Source organism: Myripristis murdjan, chromosome 7 (genome assembly GCF_902150065.1).
Source record: "Myripristis murdjan chromosome 7, fMyrMur1.1, whole genome shotgun sequence".
Taxonomy (NCBI): Eukaryota; Metazoa; Chordata; class Actinopteri; order Holocentriformes; family Holocentridae; genus Myripristis; species Myripristis murdjan.
The window spans coordinates 23,399,960-23,417,976 of record NC_043986.1 but is presented as its reverse complement, the minus strand read 5'-3'; the positions used below and the strand labels follow the sequence as shown (position 1 = coordinate 23,417,976).

The 18,017-nt window shown below is 45.4% G+C and overlaps 1 protein-coding gene across 1 annotated transcript in view; it reads right to left on the bottom strand.

Moving 5' to 3' along the window:
- Positions 1-13,704, bottom strand: part of itga5 (integrin, alpha 5 (fibronectin receptor, alpha polypeptide)) — a 34,419-nt gene extending 20,715 nt beyond the window's left edge. The window contains exons 1-2 of the mRNA XM_030055567.1: positions 13,322-13,704; positions 3,920-4,050 (exon numbers count right to left, since the gene is read on the bottom strand). Coding sequence (XP_029911427.1) covers positions 3,920-4,050; positions 13,322-13,530 — 340 coding nt within the window. The 5' untranslated portion in view covers positions 13,531-13,704. The remainder of the gene's footprint in view (positions 1-3,919; positions 4,051-13,321) is intronic.
- Between the last annotated feature and the right edge of the window lie 4,313 nt (positions 13,705-18,017).

Sequence of the window (18,017 nt, the reverse complement as noted above, 5' to 3'; positions counted from 1 at the left end):
GGCATGTTGCAAAATAGCAGAGCAGCATCTCTGAGGGAGAGGGGATTGATACTAGGAGAGATTGTGACCTCAACTGATGTGAGGAAAGCGGGCTGTGTGTCAGCCCACTCTCTCTCTCTCTGTGGCTCTCCTCCTCTCTCCTATTCTTTTCTCCCCTCTCCCCGGCCAACTAGGCAGCCTGGAGCTGGGATGAGGGCCTGCTCCATGTCTTGGTGGAAACAGAGAAGGGGCTGCAGTCCAAGGAAAACATACACTCTGGCCCAGCTTCCTCATAGCAACCTCCCAGTCATCTTTGTTTGAGTACACACTTCTCTCTGTCTCTCTCTCTGCTCTATCTTGTCATTTTCGATATTATTTACATCTCTTTATTCATATTTGTTGACACTGTCTCCACTCTTGATATTTTTCATTTGATTACCCACATTTTTCTCCCTCACTTCCAGGGAGTGCTGCCTCCCCTCTGCCCAGAAGGTAAGCAGCAAGGTTATGGCTCTTTAATAACCTAACTTCTGCTGCAGTTCTATCGCCAGCCTCTCTCTCCAATATGACTCATCATGGGCTAACAGCAGCAGATTTTGCACCCACTTTAAGTGTGCTGCAGGCCATATGTAAAGAGACAAGCTTTAGCCACAAGAGCAATAACATGACTTGCACATCAAAAGATCTCCTGAGTAGCTTGTTACTTTAACTAATCCACCAGAGCAACACAGTACCTTTTCACACAGCATACTTTCTTGATATTTTCATAACTCAGGGGCCTTTGTTTGGATAAGGCCAATGCGGTGCCACCAGGGAGATGTCGAAGCCGAACAGGACTGTGTAGGTTGGAGCCATGTTACCACGGCAACTAGATGTATGAGGATAAGATGCGACCTTTAAATCATATCGCAAAACTGTAACCTCTCTATCTTAAAAGACAGGAAGCAAATCTATATCAGTGCCTTGTTCTGTTTCATTTTTAAGGACCTGGAGGGAGAGATTTCTCACAAGGCAGCGCTTTGAGCTCTGTGTCACTGACGGCATTGTCCATGTCTGGGACGCCGCATCGTGGATCATTCAGCGTGACGGATTGAGAGATCAAAAGATGTGTTGGTTAAGCATCTCAGCACAGCCGCCCAGTGCAGCCAGCCAGAGTCACGCAAAACGCTCACATCCAAGCACGGGTGCGATTCAGTGGGGAGATAAAGGGAGAAGCAGACACCAGGCCACAACAACATGTCATCTGAGGTCCTCATGGGAGGCTGGTTAGCACAGTGTGCTGATGTGACATGGTGCCTGGCCCAATCTCTCCCGGGACAGCAAAGGAGTGTGGGAGTCTGGGGCACGTCCATATATACTCACTTTCCTCTTTGAACTGTGTGAGAGGACAGCCATTAGAGGGGTTAGAGCCTCTCAGTAAGAGTGTGTGTGAGTGTGCATGTGTGTGTGTGCACGCGCATGTGTGTGTGTGTCAATGGGGTAGAAGACAAATGGCCAAATTCACTCATCACATCAGCTATCCCTGAGGGAGTACTGACGGACAAAGAATGAGAGGGGGGACAGAGTAGAGGAACAGTGTCTGATTTCTCTCTTTCCTCCCTCCCTTTCCTCCCTCTGCCCTCTTTGCCCTCCCATCCTCCCACCCTGTGTGTCCCACTCTCACACCCGCCCCACTGCCCTCTTTCGCCTCTCCTCTCAAATCCATAGACAGGCTCTTATCTCAATGGAAAAGGAAGTGGATAGGAGGGGGGCCTCTGGCCCCTCTAACCCAATTAGTTAGGCTAATTAAGAGGGTCCATGGCCTGTGGGTCAGTACCAGGAGAGAGGGAGACCGCTGACACTGCTCCACCACAGGAAAGGACTGGGTACCAGGAGTCAGGCCCAAGATAAAATCTAATGTACTTGCAGCACTCATTTTAAGTAGAGCAAGTAAAAAGATTAAAGCAAAACTGTACGTATCCGGCATCATCACTCAGTGTCATATCTTATCGTCTATCCTTTATTTCCAGGACTGGCAAAGAGAACATAGTGAGCTGAATCAATTACCATAGTAAATGGCCATAGGCATCCATGTAACAGTTCTCTGGCACATAGAGATTTACATGCGGATAATAATGTACAGAATGTTCCTCCTCTGCACAGCGGTTCTGGTCTGGTCCAGATGGCTGAATTGGCTCTGGCACACTAATCTACACCTTCAAAGCCCATCAGAAAAAAGTAAAGGACAGTCTCTGACAACCCAGGGGACTATCCTTCACCCTGAAACCACGCTGCTTGCACATGACATCACTCACTGTGGCCTCCAGCCAGCACACAAGGATGTGTAGCACATTTTCTGTTGCGAGATAAAGGGTAGAAAAATAAATGAGCAAAGGGCAACCAGCAGTGCACTGCTATGCAAAGAGGTTGTTAAACGAGGCTTGTGAAAGAGTCAGTGGAATATTTCTCCCCTATTGTGCATTATGGACAGTAAATTTAAGTTGGCCTACAGTGCAAGGCTTTGATTTCTCAGGAAAGAAGCCAACAGTCCCCCACTAACTGGGTAGCATGCACACACACCGACGTGTGATGTGTGATGCATACCATTTGTGTGTGTGTGTGTTTTCAGAGCGTGTTCACTCTGAAGTCTAGTCTAAGTCTAGTAAAATTTAACTTGACACCCTTTTTACTTTGATTGTACCTTTCCTCACGACACCATTTCCCCATTCCTTTCCAAAGAGGTTGATGGGTGTTTGGACTGTCAGCAGTGAAACAAGAATCCATTCACTGGAAGATCTCAGACATTTCCTCGTCTTCACTTAAGCCAATTTGTCTAATTCTGACTCAACTCCATCCTTTTTCTCAGGACCGGTGGTGTCTGCTTCCATTGTCACACAAACAGGACATTTCTTTGTTTGGCTTATTTGTTTACTGGTTGCTTATCTCCCTATTGCTCCTGAGGCAGGGCAACACAAACACAGCCCAGAGGAAGGAAGGAGTATCTTTCAAAAACCTCTTCAACACCCCATTATCCTTTTCATCCCCAAAGACAGGACACAAACAGGAAAAAGGATCATCTAACTTACAGGAACCGACGTAGCCAACAACCCGTTCAGTGGAGTGGAACACTGACGCCTGATCTGGGCCTGCTGCTGACTGCAACAGCATGAAGGAAACAACCCACTGGCTTGAGAAGTGCACAGAGAAGCAGCAGAGCTCAGCCAGCTTTACAGTGTTTAAACACTGCCTCCACTGTCCTCAACCACTCCAGCAACCAGTGCAGACAATAAGAGGCTGCTGCTCACTTTTAACAGATTTTGCATGTTGGTCTTGTAGCAGTACATATGATTTAGCCATAAAATGCAACTGCAAATAATAAAATGCTGTCTCATGTGTAAATTTCAATAAAATGACCCATATTGCGCATTCCTGCATTCATGTGCAACTGGATATATCAGAAGAATTAATTTTCTACCTGTACATTTCATAGGAAAGCCAGTCAAAGTCTACAGATGAAGCTGTAAAGATTTTGCCTAGATTTACATTTAATCCTCTCAACATGGTGGGGGTTTTGTGCCAGTAAATGGTAAGAAAGCATGCACACATGCACCTTTACTATGCATGTATTGTATTTATGTTACATTATTTTCTACACATTGTATTTATCCAGTTACTCTGTGTGCAAACGTTTCCTCACATTTTGGTATGATCTTCCATTAGTCCAGCACCTGAACCACTCTGGGATGTTCATGCCTTTTGCTCGGCATTTATCCAGTATAGCCATCACAATTTAAATTTGTATAAATAAAGTTTGTTAAAATAGCTTTTAAGCCTGTTAAGTGAAGGACACCCATGTTTGTTTCTTGTTTATGTTCCCGGATTGCTTTGGCACTGCGGATCTGGAAGTCCCAGATGTCATGAGGTGAATGCGGTGTGTCCGTGTACGGATGACAAAGTTTACCTTCAGTATCAAACTCAATGCTGTGACATTCTGTCTGGCTGCGGCTCCACGGGCAGTAGAAGACGGATCCTCCCTCTGTGATGTTGAACTGGCTGGTGTTAGCCTTGGGAGCCCCTACCACCACACTCACACTGGGAAGGAGAGAGAGGGAGAGAGAGAGCCGTAAATCTAATGTCACACATCTACCAAACCACAAGACCTTTATAAACCTGAATTTCCTTATCTATCCAGTGCTAAGGTTGGTAAAATTAGCTCTTGGTCTGGCATCAATTAAAAAGTGCATGCCAGACCTCCCACTCGACAGCTTTTACATAATGCAGAACACACATTTCACTGCTTAGTAAGCTGTATTCTGACTTTGTATCAAAACATTTTAGCAGGTTTCAGCTCCGAGTTATATAATCCTATGCAACGGAGGGGAAATGGTTGCCATGACATGTTATGTTCACATACACGCATACACTCGCGCTAATACTTGCGTGCAGCTACACACACAGGCAGAAACGCTCGCACACATGCATTGACACATATGCGTCCCTATGGGGCAAATTCAATAAGAAAACAAGAAAGCAGACGGCCTAAGTGGAGTCACACACTTGTTTCTACAGCTGTTGCGCATAGTGAACATCCATGTCCTTGGAGCTTTGCTGTAGAAAAAAAAAAAAGCAGACAAGCAACCACTTCAGCAGACAGACCAAGAACAAGCAAGACTGCAGGTGACTCCAACATACAGAGCCTAAGAGCAGAGAGAAAAGATTTGAGAGGTGGAGGAGAGCTTGAGTAAACAGAGAGCGATGATAGGTGATGGGTGGATGGAGGAAAGGAGTGGAGGGTGTCAAGACCCGGGCATGGTGAAGTTGGAAAGACTTTTTCCCCCCTGGTAGATAATCGGTCTTAAGTGGATGGTTTAGGCATTACCTCATTGCGGACCCACTTATCCTACTATCATCACAGACATAGCTGTAGGCAATGATGTGGGTAGAGGAGGCATGGGAGCATCGGCTGTAGACCGGGTCTGGGGAGAAGAGGGGGTCCCAAAACAGGAAGAGCACACCCTTTCCTGCCCCAGATTTTCCAATAGTGCATGAAAGTTTACATGTTGGCTAAACTTAGAATCCTGCCCCCAAGAGTGACAGGTCAGTGGGTCCAGATGAAGGGAGAGTGTGAGGCAAAAAGCAGCTAAACTGTAGTGCAAGACATCTACAATGTTAAGAAGACATCAAACCCATCTTTTCCCTGAAATGACACAATGGCACAGAAACGTATTGGATTCAGGATGGCTAATGAAAAAAATAATCTCGCTTTCACAGCAAAGTACTGGGCCAGGAATGTGGTCTTTGTGGTGCAAACACACAACGGTAGGAGGGAACCAAAGGCAGGTTGTAAAGCAGAAGTTATGAGTTTAATATCGCACCGTTACCTGTTTCCTCAATATTACAGGAAGGATACAGCAACAAACCCCAATTCAAAACACTGGGCAGAAACCCTCGGTTTGTTTGGGAAAGAGAGGAAAAGAAACACATCCGTCTCACTTGAAGAAATAAAGAGAGTGCCTCTTTTTTATTATGTGTGCAGACGGAGGGACTATCCCAGAAGAGCAGCAGCGCTCCAGCTGTAGAATAATGTAAATCCCAGAGAAGCTTCCCTGTCACGGATTCTCACGATGAGACAGCTGAGAATCTCCCTTTCTCCCTGCCTCTCACACACACACAAACACGAGTCGTCTGGTAAACATTTAACACTAGGAGATAATATATAGACTGCACTTGTGTGTTAATCTGTTCTAGATAAGCTCGGGACTTACCTACAGGGTAGCAAGGCTGTCAGTCACTTGCAAACCCTCCGAGTCTTCCCAAGGAGAAGAGAAAACATACTCTCCCAGAAATTCCAAGACATTGACTACAACAAATGAATGACTAGCAATGTTTCTGGCAACTCCAAAATTCCTTTGGGTTGTGAAAGTTTCCTAGAAGATTGCAGAGCCGAGTTTATCTGAGGTTTCTATGGCAAAAAAAAAAAATAATAATAATAATAATTTTGGAAACAACCTGATGTCAAGCACATCTACACGCAAGACAATAAAATGCAAAGGAAACTGGAAGCCATGGCATCCATTGTTGAATCATATCTGACCACGGTCCAGCTCTCGTCGGCTATGGCAGATTTTCAAAGAGGAAAAAAAATAACAGGAAACAACAAAACAAGCGGATCATGCTTTAATCACAAAGTTGGCGGTTGAAGCAAATTTTCGCCGCCTTACTCATACACACAGACGATTAGAAATTGATAGCAATCTGAGTGTACTGTAAATAAGGAAGAATTAGCATTTAATGGGCCTTTATCGAGTCAGAATCGGTCTAGCTCTAACTGGCATTTCCCCTCCCCTCCACTTTATCTGCAAGCTCTCCAGTCAAAGGTAGAGCTGTTGCATCGTTAGCATTTCATGAAGCTCTAACTGCAGTTTGCAGAGCGCTGTGCTGAGAAATCCTTTGTTTAAGCAGGGAGAGGCTCTTGGATTAGTATGCAAATGCATGCAAGCGATAGGGGACGAACGATGAAGGACAGACATTCTTATGGGTTTGTGTTCAAGCCACAGTGGCAGAGGTGGCTCCAGACAAAACACAGATTCACAGTGGGGGAAAAAAAAAATATACATGCTGCATACAAAGAGCAAACTGGTTGAGGAAGAACGACCTTGGGCAATTTACTTGTGAGGGAGTGGTTGGAGGAAAAAAAAACATTAGCGGCCTCACCGTAGTGAATCCCACCAGCCCAATCAGCTGCCATGCACCAGCCACTAATGAGCCCACCACCCCATCTGTCAGATCAGCATTTATTAAACTACTGTAATTGATTTAGGCTGCTGCTGAGGAACGCGTAAACACCACCCTCACGGTAACCAAAGACTGGGTTTGTCTCATTTGAAGCGTTAGCAATCAGACGACACTTTAAAAAAAATCTCTCACCACACCATAATTGCTGCAGCGCAACCACTATTTTATGTGGCGTTGAGAAATTAGGGGTGATGCAGTGCTGGAACTTGCTGATGTGACATTATTGCGCATAGCCATGGCTAATAGAGTTTATGGTGAGGTTAAAAGAGGGCAAATTCCTCCTTTTTGCCCCCCTCCTCGTCATCCCAAACACCATTTTTCTTCCATTCCACATTTAATTGTCTTCCTCCCAGCTGCGAGGTTTATGTCACTTGAACAGTATTATAATTGCTTTAAGCTAGAAGGGAGGCAAAAAAAAAACACATGCAGCTTTGACTAAGCAGTAAAAAGATTACAGTTGCATTCGTTAAGTCTGCTGGTACCCGCTGCAGTCACCATCTGCAGTCGTAAACCCAGCAGACTCAACACTATGGCACAGACACCGGGTGAGTGCCACAGTGGATTTTTTTTTACAGTGAGTTTACACTCAACCATCACCACATACTTCAACACTGGAGTGGTTCCATATCAGTGAAGGAATTCAGATGCAGCAGCCTGAGTTGAACTCAGGGCAGCCCGCTCCACTCATGAGAAGCAAAGAGTAAACAGCGACTCCCAGCTCTCATTAGCTTCAGCTCCAACAAAACTCCACTTAGTTGGATACATGGATCAGTAAGGAGGTGGATATTTTCAAAAAAAAAAAACACCATGAATGAATGATCACTGCAAGCGTGTGAGATGAAAGTCCTAAAGCAGCATTGGTGTTTGAAAGTATGCGTACAGTGAGACCGGCTGGATGACAGAAAAACGAGAAGCTCAAGTCGTGTGTGATGACTTATTCTAGACCACATGGAGCCATAGGAATAGTCTCGCATCCTCCCCGAGCCAAGGCCAGACAGAAGCTGTTTGAGTCCTTACGGCTGCCATACAGATGATCGTCTACTCAGTGTCCAAGTGAACACACACTCAGTCATTCACTCACACACACATAAATGCACACACACCGCATGCACACATGTTCTCATCGCTGCTGTCCAGGAGCTCGAGGATGATGAGAGTAGCAGTGCCTGCTGGGATGGCGTGTGCTGACTACAGAGAGTCTACTGTGCTGCGCTGAAGCCACATTTTCTTTCAACAGTCAGATGGTGCTGTAAGTCACAGAGCAGGAGAAAGGATCTGTGCGCCGGACTACAGGCCCAGGGGCGTTCACATCTGATACATCCTGACAAAAAGCCGATACGATGCTCTCCAAAGATGCAAACTGTAATGCCATTTATAGATGTTTCCAGATCTCGGGAAGAAATTAAAAAGAAGCCTTTAAGAAATGAACCCGCGCCAACCGCTGCTGATCAGATAAGCACTCCCGCCTGTTGGACCAGATCCCACCATCACCACAAAAGCATTTCCTACATATCCTCAAAGGGTGTTGGCAGGTGGCCCGCAAACTGCATTGGCCCAGGTGACCAAACTGTTCCAAACGCTGTTGTTTATTGTCAGAGCAGTATGGGGGCATCCAAAGGTGACATCACATGTTACAGTTCAGGATATATAACACCAAGGGTAGCAGATATTAGTCTACTTTGGTAAATGCATCAAGATGTCCAACAAGCAGCCGTTCTTCCTCGCCATCTCTGCAATTCGGACACCACTTATATCATCTTCATCTCAACATGTTAATGTGTGAAAGCCAGTGGCTAATTTCCCCCCCAAACCACCAGCCTTGTCATTTAACTGCTAAAAGGGATTTCACAAGAGGCAAGTGAGTAATTACACACACGCTGCAACTTAACAAAAAAAATCAACATGACTTGAGGTTCCAGCCTGTGTATTTTCTGATACCAAATTGTAGTCCACCCCTCTCCCCGTATCCCCCTCCCCCTAAACCACCCAACCCCCCCGGTAATTCACAGCTCCACTGACCCTAAAACCCTCATGAGGGGAGTTTAACTGCCGGTGGTTCACACCTCGCCTCGGTGTTCACGTCAGGGGGCCCAGCGCTTCACACCTCTGGATAGAGAGGCTGTTGTAGAAAATGTGGGAGTGGGGACAAGGAGGGTGTGGGGTTGCCACACAACCACCTCTCTGATCACTCCCAATTACCACAGCTGTTGGAACACTTTGTCTATACAGCCCCCTACCCACAAACACACACACACACAATAGTGACCAGAGGCTGGATAGTCTAATTCTCAGTACAAATCTGAATCTGCGAACTATGGCTGATTTGAATTTCAGACACAAGTACACCCCATTTCTCAAACAGACAATGGTGTCATTTGCTTTTTTTTTTTTTTTTTTTTTTTTTAATATCAATTTTCATCCCAAGTTTTTGATATTGCCAAGACGTCCCATCTCTTTATATCTGCGCTATCTCCCTTAGTTCTCAACATGATTTTTGTTAGCAAATAATGATCATCATTTGTCATTTGCTTTTTTTTCCATGTGAGGGATAGCCTTTATCAAGTTACCAAAGAAATGAGTCATGCTGTGACCCAGGGGTTAAAACAAACCAGGCCAGTCAAGAGATTGCATCTACCAAAGTGTGAGTCAGATTGACCCTGACCAATCGCCAGCTCATTTCCAAAGTAGACGTGATGTCCCGTAGGCATCTCCAATGCCATACAGCAGACGTGACGGGGTCCACGGGCCCTTTAAACCCATCAGCACTATCCACGCCGACATCTTTTTCCATGGAAACACACACAGGCTCATTATATCAACCCCCTATTACCAACAGACCAGTAAAAGTTGGACAGCCACATATGTTAGCGACAGACTGCTGTGTAGCCAGTGTCACCAGGCTAAGTATATCCCAATTGACCTTTCCAACAACAGCCTCTACTGTTGTTGGCCTGACTATCACAGATACACACACAGCTGTACAGAAGAAAATATAAGCATCTTTTCAAAAAGCCCATGAATAAAGAAAGACATGAGTCACACAGAAAGCTTCTTCAATGAAAAACAGCAAACAAGTTATGTCGTCAAACAAAGGGCCCCATTGTCTGCGCGTGATGGTGGGTGGTGATTGCTGAGAACCTGGATGAAGAATAGCTTGGCAGCCCAAATATACAAGTTCCTTCTCTGCAAAACAAACATGCACCAATTTGATTTAGCAACAGGTCCATGCAATAGGACAGCAAGGAAAACAAAAACTGACATCAGACTGATCATATATGGAGAGGGACCATGGTGTAGACACAGGGAAAACATTGCTGGTTTGGTAGCCAAAAGAGCCCCCCAAGTCCAACATCAATATTAGTTCAACAGTAACCCTGTTTGAGAGGGTAAACTCCAGGAGAGTGACCGACATGCACCGGATGACCTCGACATGCGCTCGTCACGGCCAAAGCATCCGTGAGCTAATGCACATCACCAACACCCTGGTGAAACACGCGCGGCCGGGAGGGGTGGACTGGAATACATTATTATCTCCATCATCAGCTGCATTGGGCCTCCATTACACACTGCCTGAACAATTTAATGAGCCCCTATTCTTGCTGAGTGTGGTTAGGAAAGGACAGTGCATGCGAATGAATGAAGTGTCCCGCTGTTAAAAGAACAGTGAGCCTGAGAGTGGGACATCTGGCTATTTAAAGGTGTTCACCCAAACTTCAACATGAGTCATTTTTCTGTTGTTGCTGTTGCCAGCATCAGAAGCAGATTGGTCCTTCTAGTCAGCCCAGACCAGGTCTGCTATAAGTTACAGCTCTTGATCTTTGACCCTGGCTATCTTGGTGTGATCCACTCCCTGATCCCCTGCCTGGCTGGCACCAGAGAGAGCTGTTTGATTATTAAGTGAGTGAAGACAGTCAACATGAGTGTGTCCAAGTGTAATTATGATGTGGAATGGGACGTTTAAAAACCACATCCAAGTTGGGAATAGTTGATCCTTACTAGACTGAGCAGCTAACACACACACACACACACACACGCAAACAAATCAGGGCCATATATCCTCTCTCCCTTCCTGTGTGTATGTGACAAGAGCTGTCACACACAGATCACAGAGCCTCAGGCATTCTTCCATGGTGGGCTGCCAACCAGTGTCCGCACTTAATTTTATTACGCTGAGCCGAGGGGTATGACAGACACGCATATACAAACTTATTGTCAAGGACCAGTGTCAAAGTCAGGAGAAAGTACGCCTTTGTTTCTGTAGGCCTGACGGGGTCATGACTGCGTGGGTCGGAGAAGTGGCTTCCTGTCATGTCTGTATATGTATCTCTACTTGTTCATCTATTCTCATTCAACTGCAGAATCGCAGCAGTCCAACTAGTGACGAACGGATGTTTTGCACTGTTTATAAAAACAAAACTGCACCTACGGTCGGAGCTGTGCTTTGTACATCTTGCACCATCTCATCCTGACGTGAAGAAACTCCCCGCGCAGCCCTGAGCTGACCTCCCCTCTGGATTCCAGCTACTCCCCAACTCCCCGTATCTCCACAGCATGGGCGATAATGACGTGATGGCCAACACAAGAGATAACAGAAACCCATTTTATGCCTGGCTTTCCAATTTATTGATGTGTTTTGACGTGTTAAGTTCTGAGAAACTGTGTGAAAATAGTGGGAGATACCTGTGGTTTGCTGATAAACTGATGATGCATGGCATTAAATCTGCTCTCCCTTACTTTGTTTGGGTATGACATTTGACTTTTGAACACATATCATCCACAGGGAAATTAAAGGAAGCTATGTTATAGGAAGCTGCCCTTAAAAATTCTCCCAGCTGTTCATACAGAAAGCATTGTCTCATCCCCTCCTCCATAACCATGGCATCTCAACTGTAAAAAGTTCAGATGAAGTCATCAGTGAGGTGACGTCGACTCTGTCTCATGCTTAATGAGACGGGGAGAGACGTTAGGGAGGGAGGCTAGACAGCGGGGGAAGGATTGGGGGATGGAGGGATTAAAGAGCCCTGCAGAATGACATCAGCATAGGAAGTGCAGAGGGGGAACATTAGAGAGAGGAGAAGGGAGACTTTAACATGCTGTGCTCTGACTCAGTGTCTGTATGCTTCACCTTCTTCATGTAAATCAGCTTTCCTGAAGCTCCTGTTTCCCAGGCAGAGAAACGAAGACCAGCAGCAACAAGCCTTTCAAGAGAAAGCGAGTACCAGGGAAAGAGGAGGGGGATCTCCCAATGTCTGAGTGTCTGATGTCCTGAGAAATGGGGAGGAGAAACAAGGAAACTAGAGCTGCTGGCGGCCCAGTCGGCACAAAGCCCTTCCTCAAATCCCAGCTTGCTGGCTGGTGGAACGGTGGGACGAAACGGTGCAGACTCAAACTCAGTCAGGAAGTCTGACTGTGTCAGAGCAAAACCGTGCCTGGGCACCTACTGCATAACTTTCGGTTAATGATTACTACAATCACAGGCTGGGGTCCAAGGCAGACCAAAATGTACTGTATGCTGGCACCAAGACTGACTGACACGGTCACAGCAACATAAACACACATCTACCGGCATGCAAATAACTCACGCTCTCCCTCCAACTGCCGTCCAACTTATACAAAGACCAGATGTTGCTATCTGCTGGGCACAATAATGTGACAGTCAGGACTCTTTGCCATATTGGGCTGTTATACTCTCCTCAATATACTAGGTCATTATACTTGACCACAAGCATGACATCAGCTTGAGTCCACGTGAAGATTTCTACAGGAGGACTGACGGGGCTGTTGCATGCCAGAATGCTGAGACAGTGGCAGCATGTTTGTGTCACACAGCCAGAGATCACATCCCCACTGAGAGGAGCAGCCCTGAAATCAGCTGGAGCACTTCAGACCAATATGGTTGCGGTTAACAGGCTTTGTTGGGCATTTAAAGGCCAAGACAGATTATAAGGTCACCACTATATGTCATTTTATGGGACAATGAGATTAGAATTTAAGGATGATTATCTGAAAAGTTTTTTGTTTTTGTTTAAGGGGATTCATTTTTGACAATGAAATGAAATTGATACATTTTTTCACTTAATATATACAGCGCCTTAGGCATAACATATAATAGCAGCAGCCTTTCAGAGCATAAATACATTTCCTCTGAGCATCTTCATCCAAATGAGCCGCTTGTGCGTTTGCGGCTTGCGCGCTGTGCGTAAAGCTCTCCGAAGAGAAACACAAAAATGTGATGCGGTGTAAGAGCCAAAAGAACATCCCACGAATGAATGAAAAGTTTTCCTAATGGAAACCCCACTCTCTGACTTTTAGCAAGGACCCGTACAAGCACTAAAAGTTTGTCAAATTCTCTGATTCAAAAAAAAAAAAGATGGAAAGTTTTGAGTCTCACGGTGCGCCTTTGTGTAGCAACCGGGCATCGCTATGTGCCAAGATAAGATTATAAACAAATGTTCCAGATTTTGTACTGGAGTGTGTGATGTGCGAGCTGCTGCTGGGATCTCCCGACTTTTACCTCACTTGCCCACCCCGTGTTTTGTAGCATTTTACAACACAAAGAGAAACTCACCTCTTAGAATCTGTCAAGTAAAACTCCACTGCATATCCGAAGTAGCTCCCGTTGGGTCCGCTGTACACAGCTGGGCTCTCCACGTCCAAGTTGAACGCCTCGCAGACTGGCGGAGAGAAAGTGAGTAAAACCCCGGTGATACAAAGGAGTGTGCGGGCAAGAGGGGCTGCTATTCCCGGCGTCTTTGAGCGAAATCGTTCCAACCCCATTTTTTTTTAAAGAATAAATTAATCCACTAAAGTTTGCGCTAAACGGCGAACTGGTCCCGACTTTTGGTGCTTTCAAATCCGCAGAGACCCCCTGAAACAGTGGTTGGCTGTGGCTATCTCAACTGCATCCCTGTTAACTCAAACTGGGCAGTATCTCATAAATGCTCCGTCAGCTCCTCTGAGCGTCCTCTCTCTCTCTCTCTCTCTCTCTCTCTCTCTCTCTCTCTCTCTCTCTCTCTCTCTCTCTCTCTGCTCACCTAATCACGGTATATGGAAAGCAGGGAGTTCCTACACCCGTGACAAACTTGTGGAGAGGTGGAGCTTGTGATTCACAAAAAAGTTTGGAGAAGCCTCTGCAGCGGCTATCTCAGAATAAGGTTCAGCTCTCCGGTGAAAGCCTGGACTCTGTTTCACTGAGTCCTAATTGAAACCGCCGCCTATCAGTGATGATATCGAGTTTATTAACCAAAATGAACAATGGATCCAAGACCCTCTCTCGGTTTATCTCACTGTTATCTTGACCTGATGTTGCTGGCAGAGAAGGAGAGCTGATGGGTGATGGAAAGGTCAATGAAGCTGCACATGTCCAACCCAGACTGCTGGTTATTTACATACCTTTGTTGTCCAGGTTAATCAACCAGTTGATGTTTATCACTGGAGAAGGTTTTCACTGATAAGACAAGAATGCAGACTGTTATGAGCATTGTTTTGCTCTCTCTTGGGGGCATTCGTAGCCCTAATGCAAACTTTTTGTTTGACTTTATCAGCTCTGACATTTTGCACCAGCTTGTTAAATGATTCCATAATTTTCTCAGTAATTCGTGCCAAAACCAAGAATGGGAATAGTCACTGCTCCACAGGTCAAACACCCCAAAACTTCTCAAATGTCTCATAATAAAACAATTACTAGATTATTGCATAACCCCACTGTAATTATACCTTTATTGCAGAATAACAAGTAGATGTGTGATCCACATGTGCTTTTATCTAATTATAGTGTTGATTTGATTCAGAAATATGATGTTCTCTGATGTTCCTGGGGGTGTGGGAAGATTTCGTATTTCTGCTTCTGAGTCACACGAGACCAACGCAGTTGGAAAGTGGTTAGGCTGCGGAAGGCAACTACTCACTGAAATGAGACCTTTAATAAAGCTATCCACACTGGCTGGAATTAGTGACTGTTGGTTTAGCTGATTCTCTTCAAGCCTCGAGGATTGAGCACCGGGGCCAAATTTGGCGGTGTGGCAGTAGCAACATATAGGACCTCTCTGTCAAGTGCTGCTCATATTTATAACTGGCCTAGAAACACCAAGTGGAGAAAGGGAGGTCCAATCGCAGACTGATGGGAGTAATCCAGAGTGTCTGGGGGGCAGTTCACAGCTGTTGGGGGCAACGTGATGGTTCAAAGCCCTAATCCTGGCGGGCTCTCTTTCTCTCCCTCTGCTTTTAGGTCTGCATGATGAGTTTGCAGATGAATGAAAAGCGAGAGTTTTAAGGAGTGGCTGCCATCCAAAGCTAGATCATGTAACCATCAAAATGATTTGGGAGTTAAACTTTCCCACTGGAAAAGCGATTCAGTTTTCATAACAACTGTAATAAAAAAAAAAAAAAAAAAAAACACTCTGACATGAGAACCTGCAAACTGTTTGGTTGGGGTGCATGTTAGCTGCCACAACCACACTGATCAATTGAAAATGATAGGTATGTCGGCACACTTTACCTTGATTTATTTGTCTGGATATTCCAAGGTCTGAGGCTGGCCACTGGTAGTCACCACAGCTACAGAAAGCCACATGACATCATGATGAAACACAGTCAAACGTTTGAGATCAGCCAGAGGAGGTGAGTAAAGTACTTTGGGGATATAGATATAGATAACATTGGAATGGTCTTTTCGTCAGACATTCTCTCCTGTGCTGTCTGCTTGGTTGGACTGTATAATACTTAGTGGACTAATTACCCCTCTGTCAAGGGTAAAAAACTTCAACAATCTGACCTCTGTGGAGGACACAGGATTGCCTGAGGGCTGCAAAGATATTTCTTCACCAAAAAAAGGAAACACTTTCTTCAATGTCTCACTCTCTCTTTCCCCCAATTTGTCTATGTGTGTCATCCAGTAGCAACTTAACGTACAAGCCAGTGTACACAAGTCTGAGCCGTTAGCATTTCGTGTGCGTGAGGCCAGAGGCTGTTCTGCTTTGGGTGATGCATAATTGGGTCTGGATAAGTGAACGGTATTTTCCATTTCACTCCAACTGTGATTTCCGTTGAAAAGGGGGTGTGGATATTCCAATGCCTCTGCTTTGACATCACCACTGGGCCGCTATGGCAACAGATCTGAAGTGCAACAAAACACTTATAGAACATTCACCAGGACTCAACACAGCTGGCCAGCTTTTATAAATATAGGTCTGACACATTGGCACTTATGCACAGCCAGGCATATATTATGCGTGTATTTAAACACACATATGGACATGCACACACACATGCGTGCACACACCTCCTCTCAGGGAGCTGAGCACATGTCTTTCTATATAGAGGGACAAATTATTAATAGTACTGCCACAAGGCCAGTCAGCACTGTTATCTTGACACAGTTAAATCAAGCCAAGGTGGCATGAACCCAACACTCTCAGGCACTTACTTCTCATTTGTTTACACATTTTTAAAAATCCTTCTAGGGCAGTAGAATAAATTTGGGCATGAGAAGAGTCTTAACTGCCACTTTGTCTTCTGTTAATTCATTTACTAATCAATCGAGACTCACAGCCCATGTGCTACAATTTTGTTCCCTAAACATTTGAAGTTCAAAATTAGAGTAGTTGTACTACTTCAGCAACCAACGTGCAAATCTATCTTCCACATTCAAATGATCTCTATTCCAGGGGTCCCTGCTGGCCTCCGCCCCACCCTCTTCTCATTTCTCAACACTAACAGTGGTCTGACAGTGATGGACTCCATGGGGGCGGGGCGGAGGGGCACGCTGATGACTGCCATTAGGCAACTGTTAGCCTTTTAAGTCCCAGAATAAACGCCATTTTATCACTCAGGAACAGACGGCAAATAAGGACCACAAGAGGCGACATGGCTTGTACACACACAAGCCGGGCCGCAGCAAACAAAAGAAGAATTCAACTCCTGTTTGTTCCTTTACCACATTGCAAATCTCTTTGGATGTAGTGTTTTTGTGATTCATTTAGCAGTGGATAAAAAGTTTTGTCGAGGAAGGAAATTGGAGGCAGCAATGGATATTCTTGCTTTTGAACAAAAGCCTATGTTGTCATGAAAAGGCTGTGGTCAGTCGTGAATGGTGTAAGTCCTTAGGAAGAATGGGCTACTGTGGCTTACGTTCTGAATGGCAGAACCTGCTCTTGATCTAAACCTTAAGCCTGAAACCTGTTTCGAAATACAGATCCAGACCCCGCCGCCCTCCCCTTCCCCTCCCTAAGTCTCTCGCCTCGACGCGAGCGATGGAGTGATACGCATCTAACAGGCAGGAAATTCCTCCAATGTAAAGGCCTGCCTGGGCTTCCTGCTTCAGCGAGGTTCTCCTCTTTGCCTCTGTTACATTCAAACACCGACACTCACACACACTCAAATCCCAAGTCCCTCTCCTCTGTGTGCTGCGTAACACTGCAGAAAGAGGAAGGGCGGTGAGGTGTTGCTGATCGCTCCAGCCAGGCATTGCGCAGTGGACGACAGATTTGTCATGAAGGAGTGGAAGTCCTGAGTTGGCCGGCGCTGCTGAGTGGACTGTCCATTGTTTTCAACACAAGCTCTTAGCAACATAGCGGCTGAGTAAATCATGTGATTGTTTCAGATTGAGAAATCATCCCAGTGTCCCCTTACAAGGCAAACAATATTGTTTCTACATTTCTGTACCATCTCTCTGTCTCTGTGGTGGAGCGTTTACTGTTGGCCCAGACAAATTGAGGCAACGTGTGTGTGGAGCGAGACGATCCAAACAGTGTCCATTGTTCATGTTACCTTGTTAAAACAGCTACAAAACACCTGAAAATGAGCAGTTCTGTTTTATGTACATCCGCTAATCGGTCTCAGGGAGGTGGGTAGTAAAGCAGCAGTGTGCAAGTCGCTGGGGGAACACGACCCGGCTGTCGGCTCCACCAGGTTCATTCCACACTCCATAACACACATAAGTATCCCCAAACACCAACTCTGACCCGGCTGCATTTACCACACATGTCTATCAGGCATCACTACATGCTTCACGCCGTGTTTAGTATCTGTGTCCTGCTATGCCGAACATGTTTGCATAAAAATTTTTAAGGGTGACGTAAAATGCTTGACATCATTTGACGAGAGGTCACTGAGGCACTGAGTGGCCAGGCTGACAAAAAAAAAAAAAAAAAAAAAGACTAAAACCACAAGATTCAATCGTTATGCTACAAAATGTAGCACACTGTGGGCTAATAGGATAAATCCTGTTTTGAATTCCTGAATCAACACTGAAACATTGTATAACT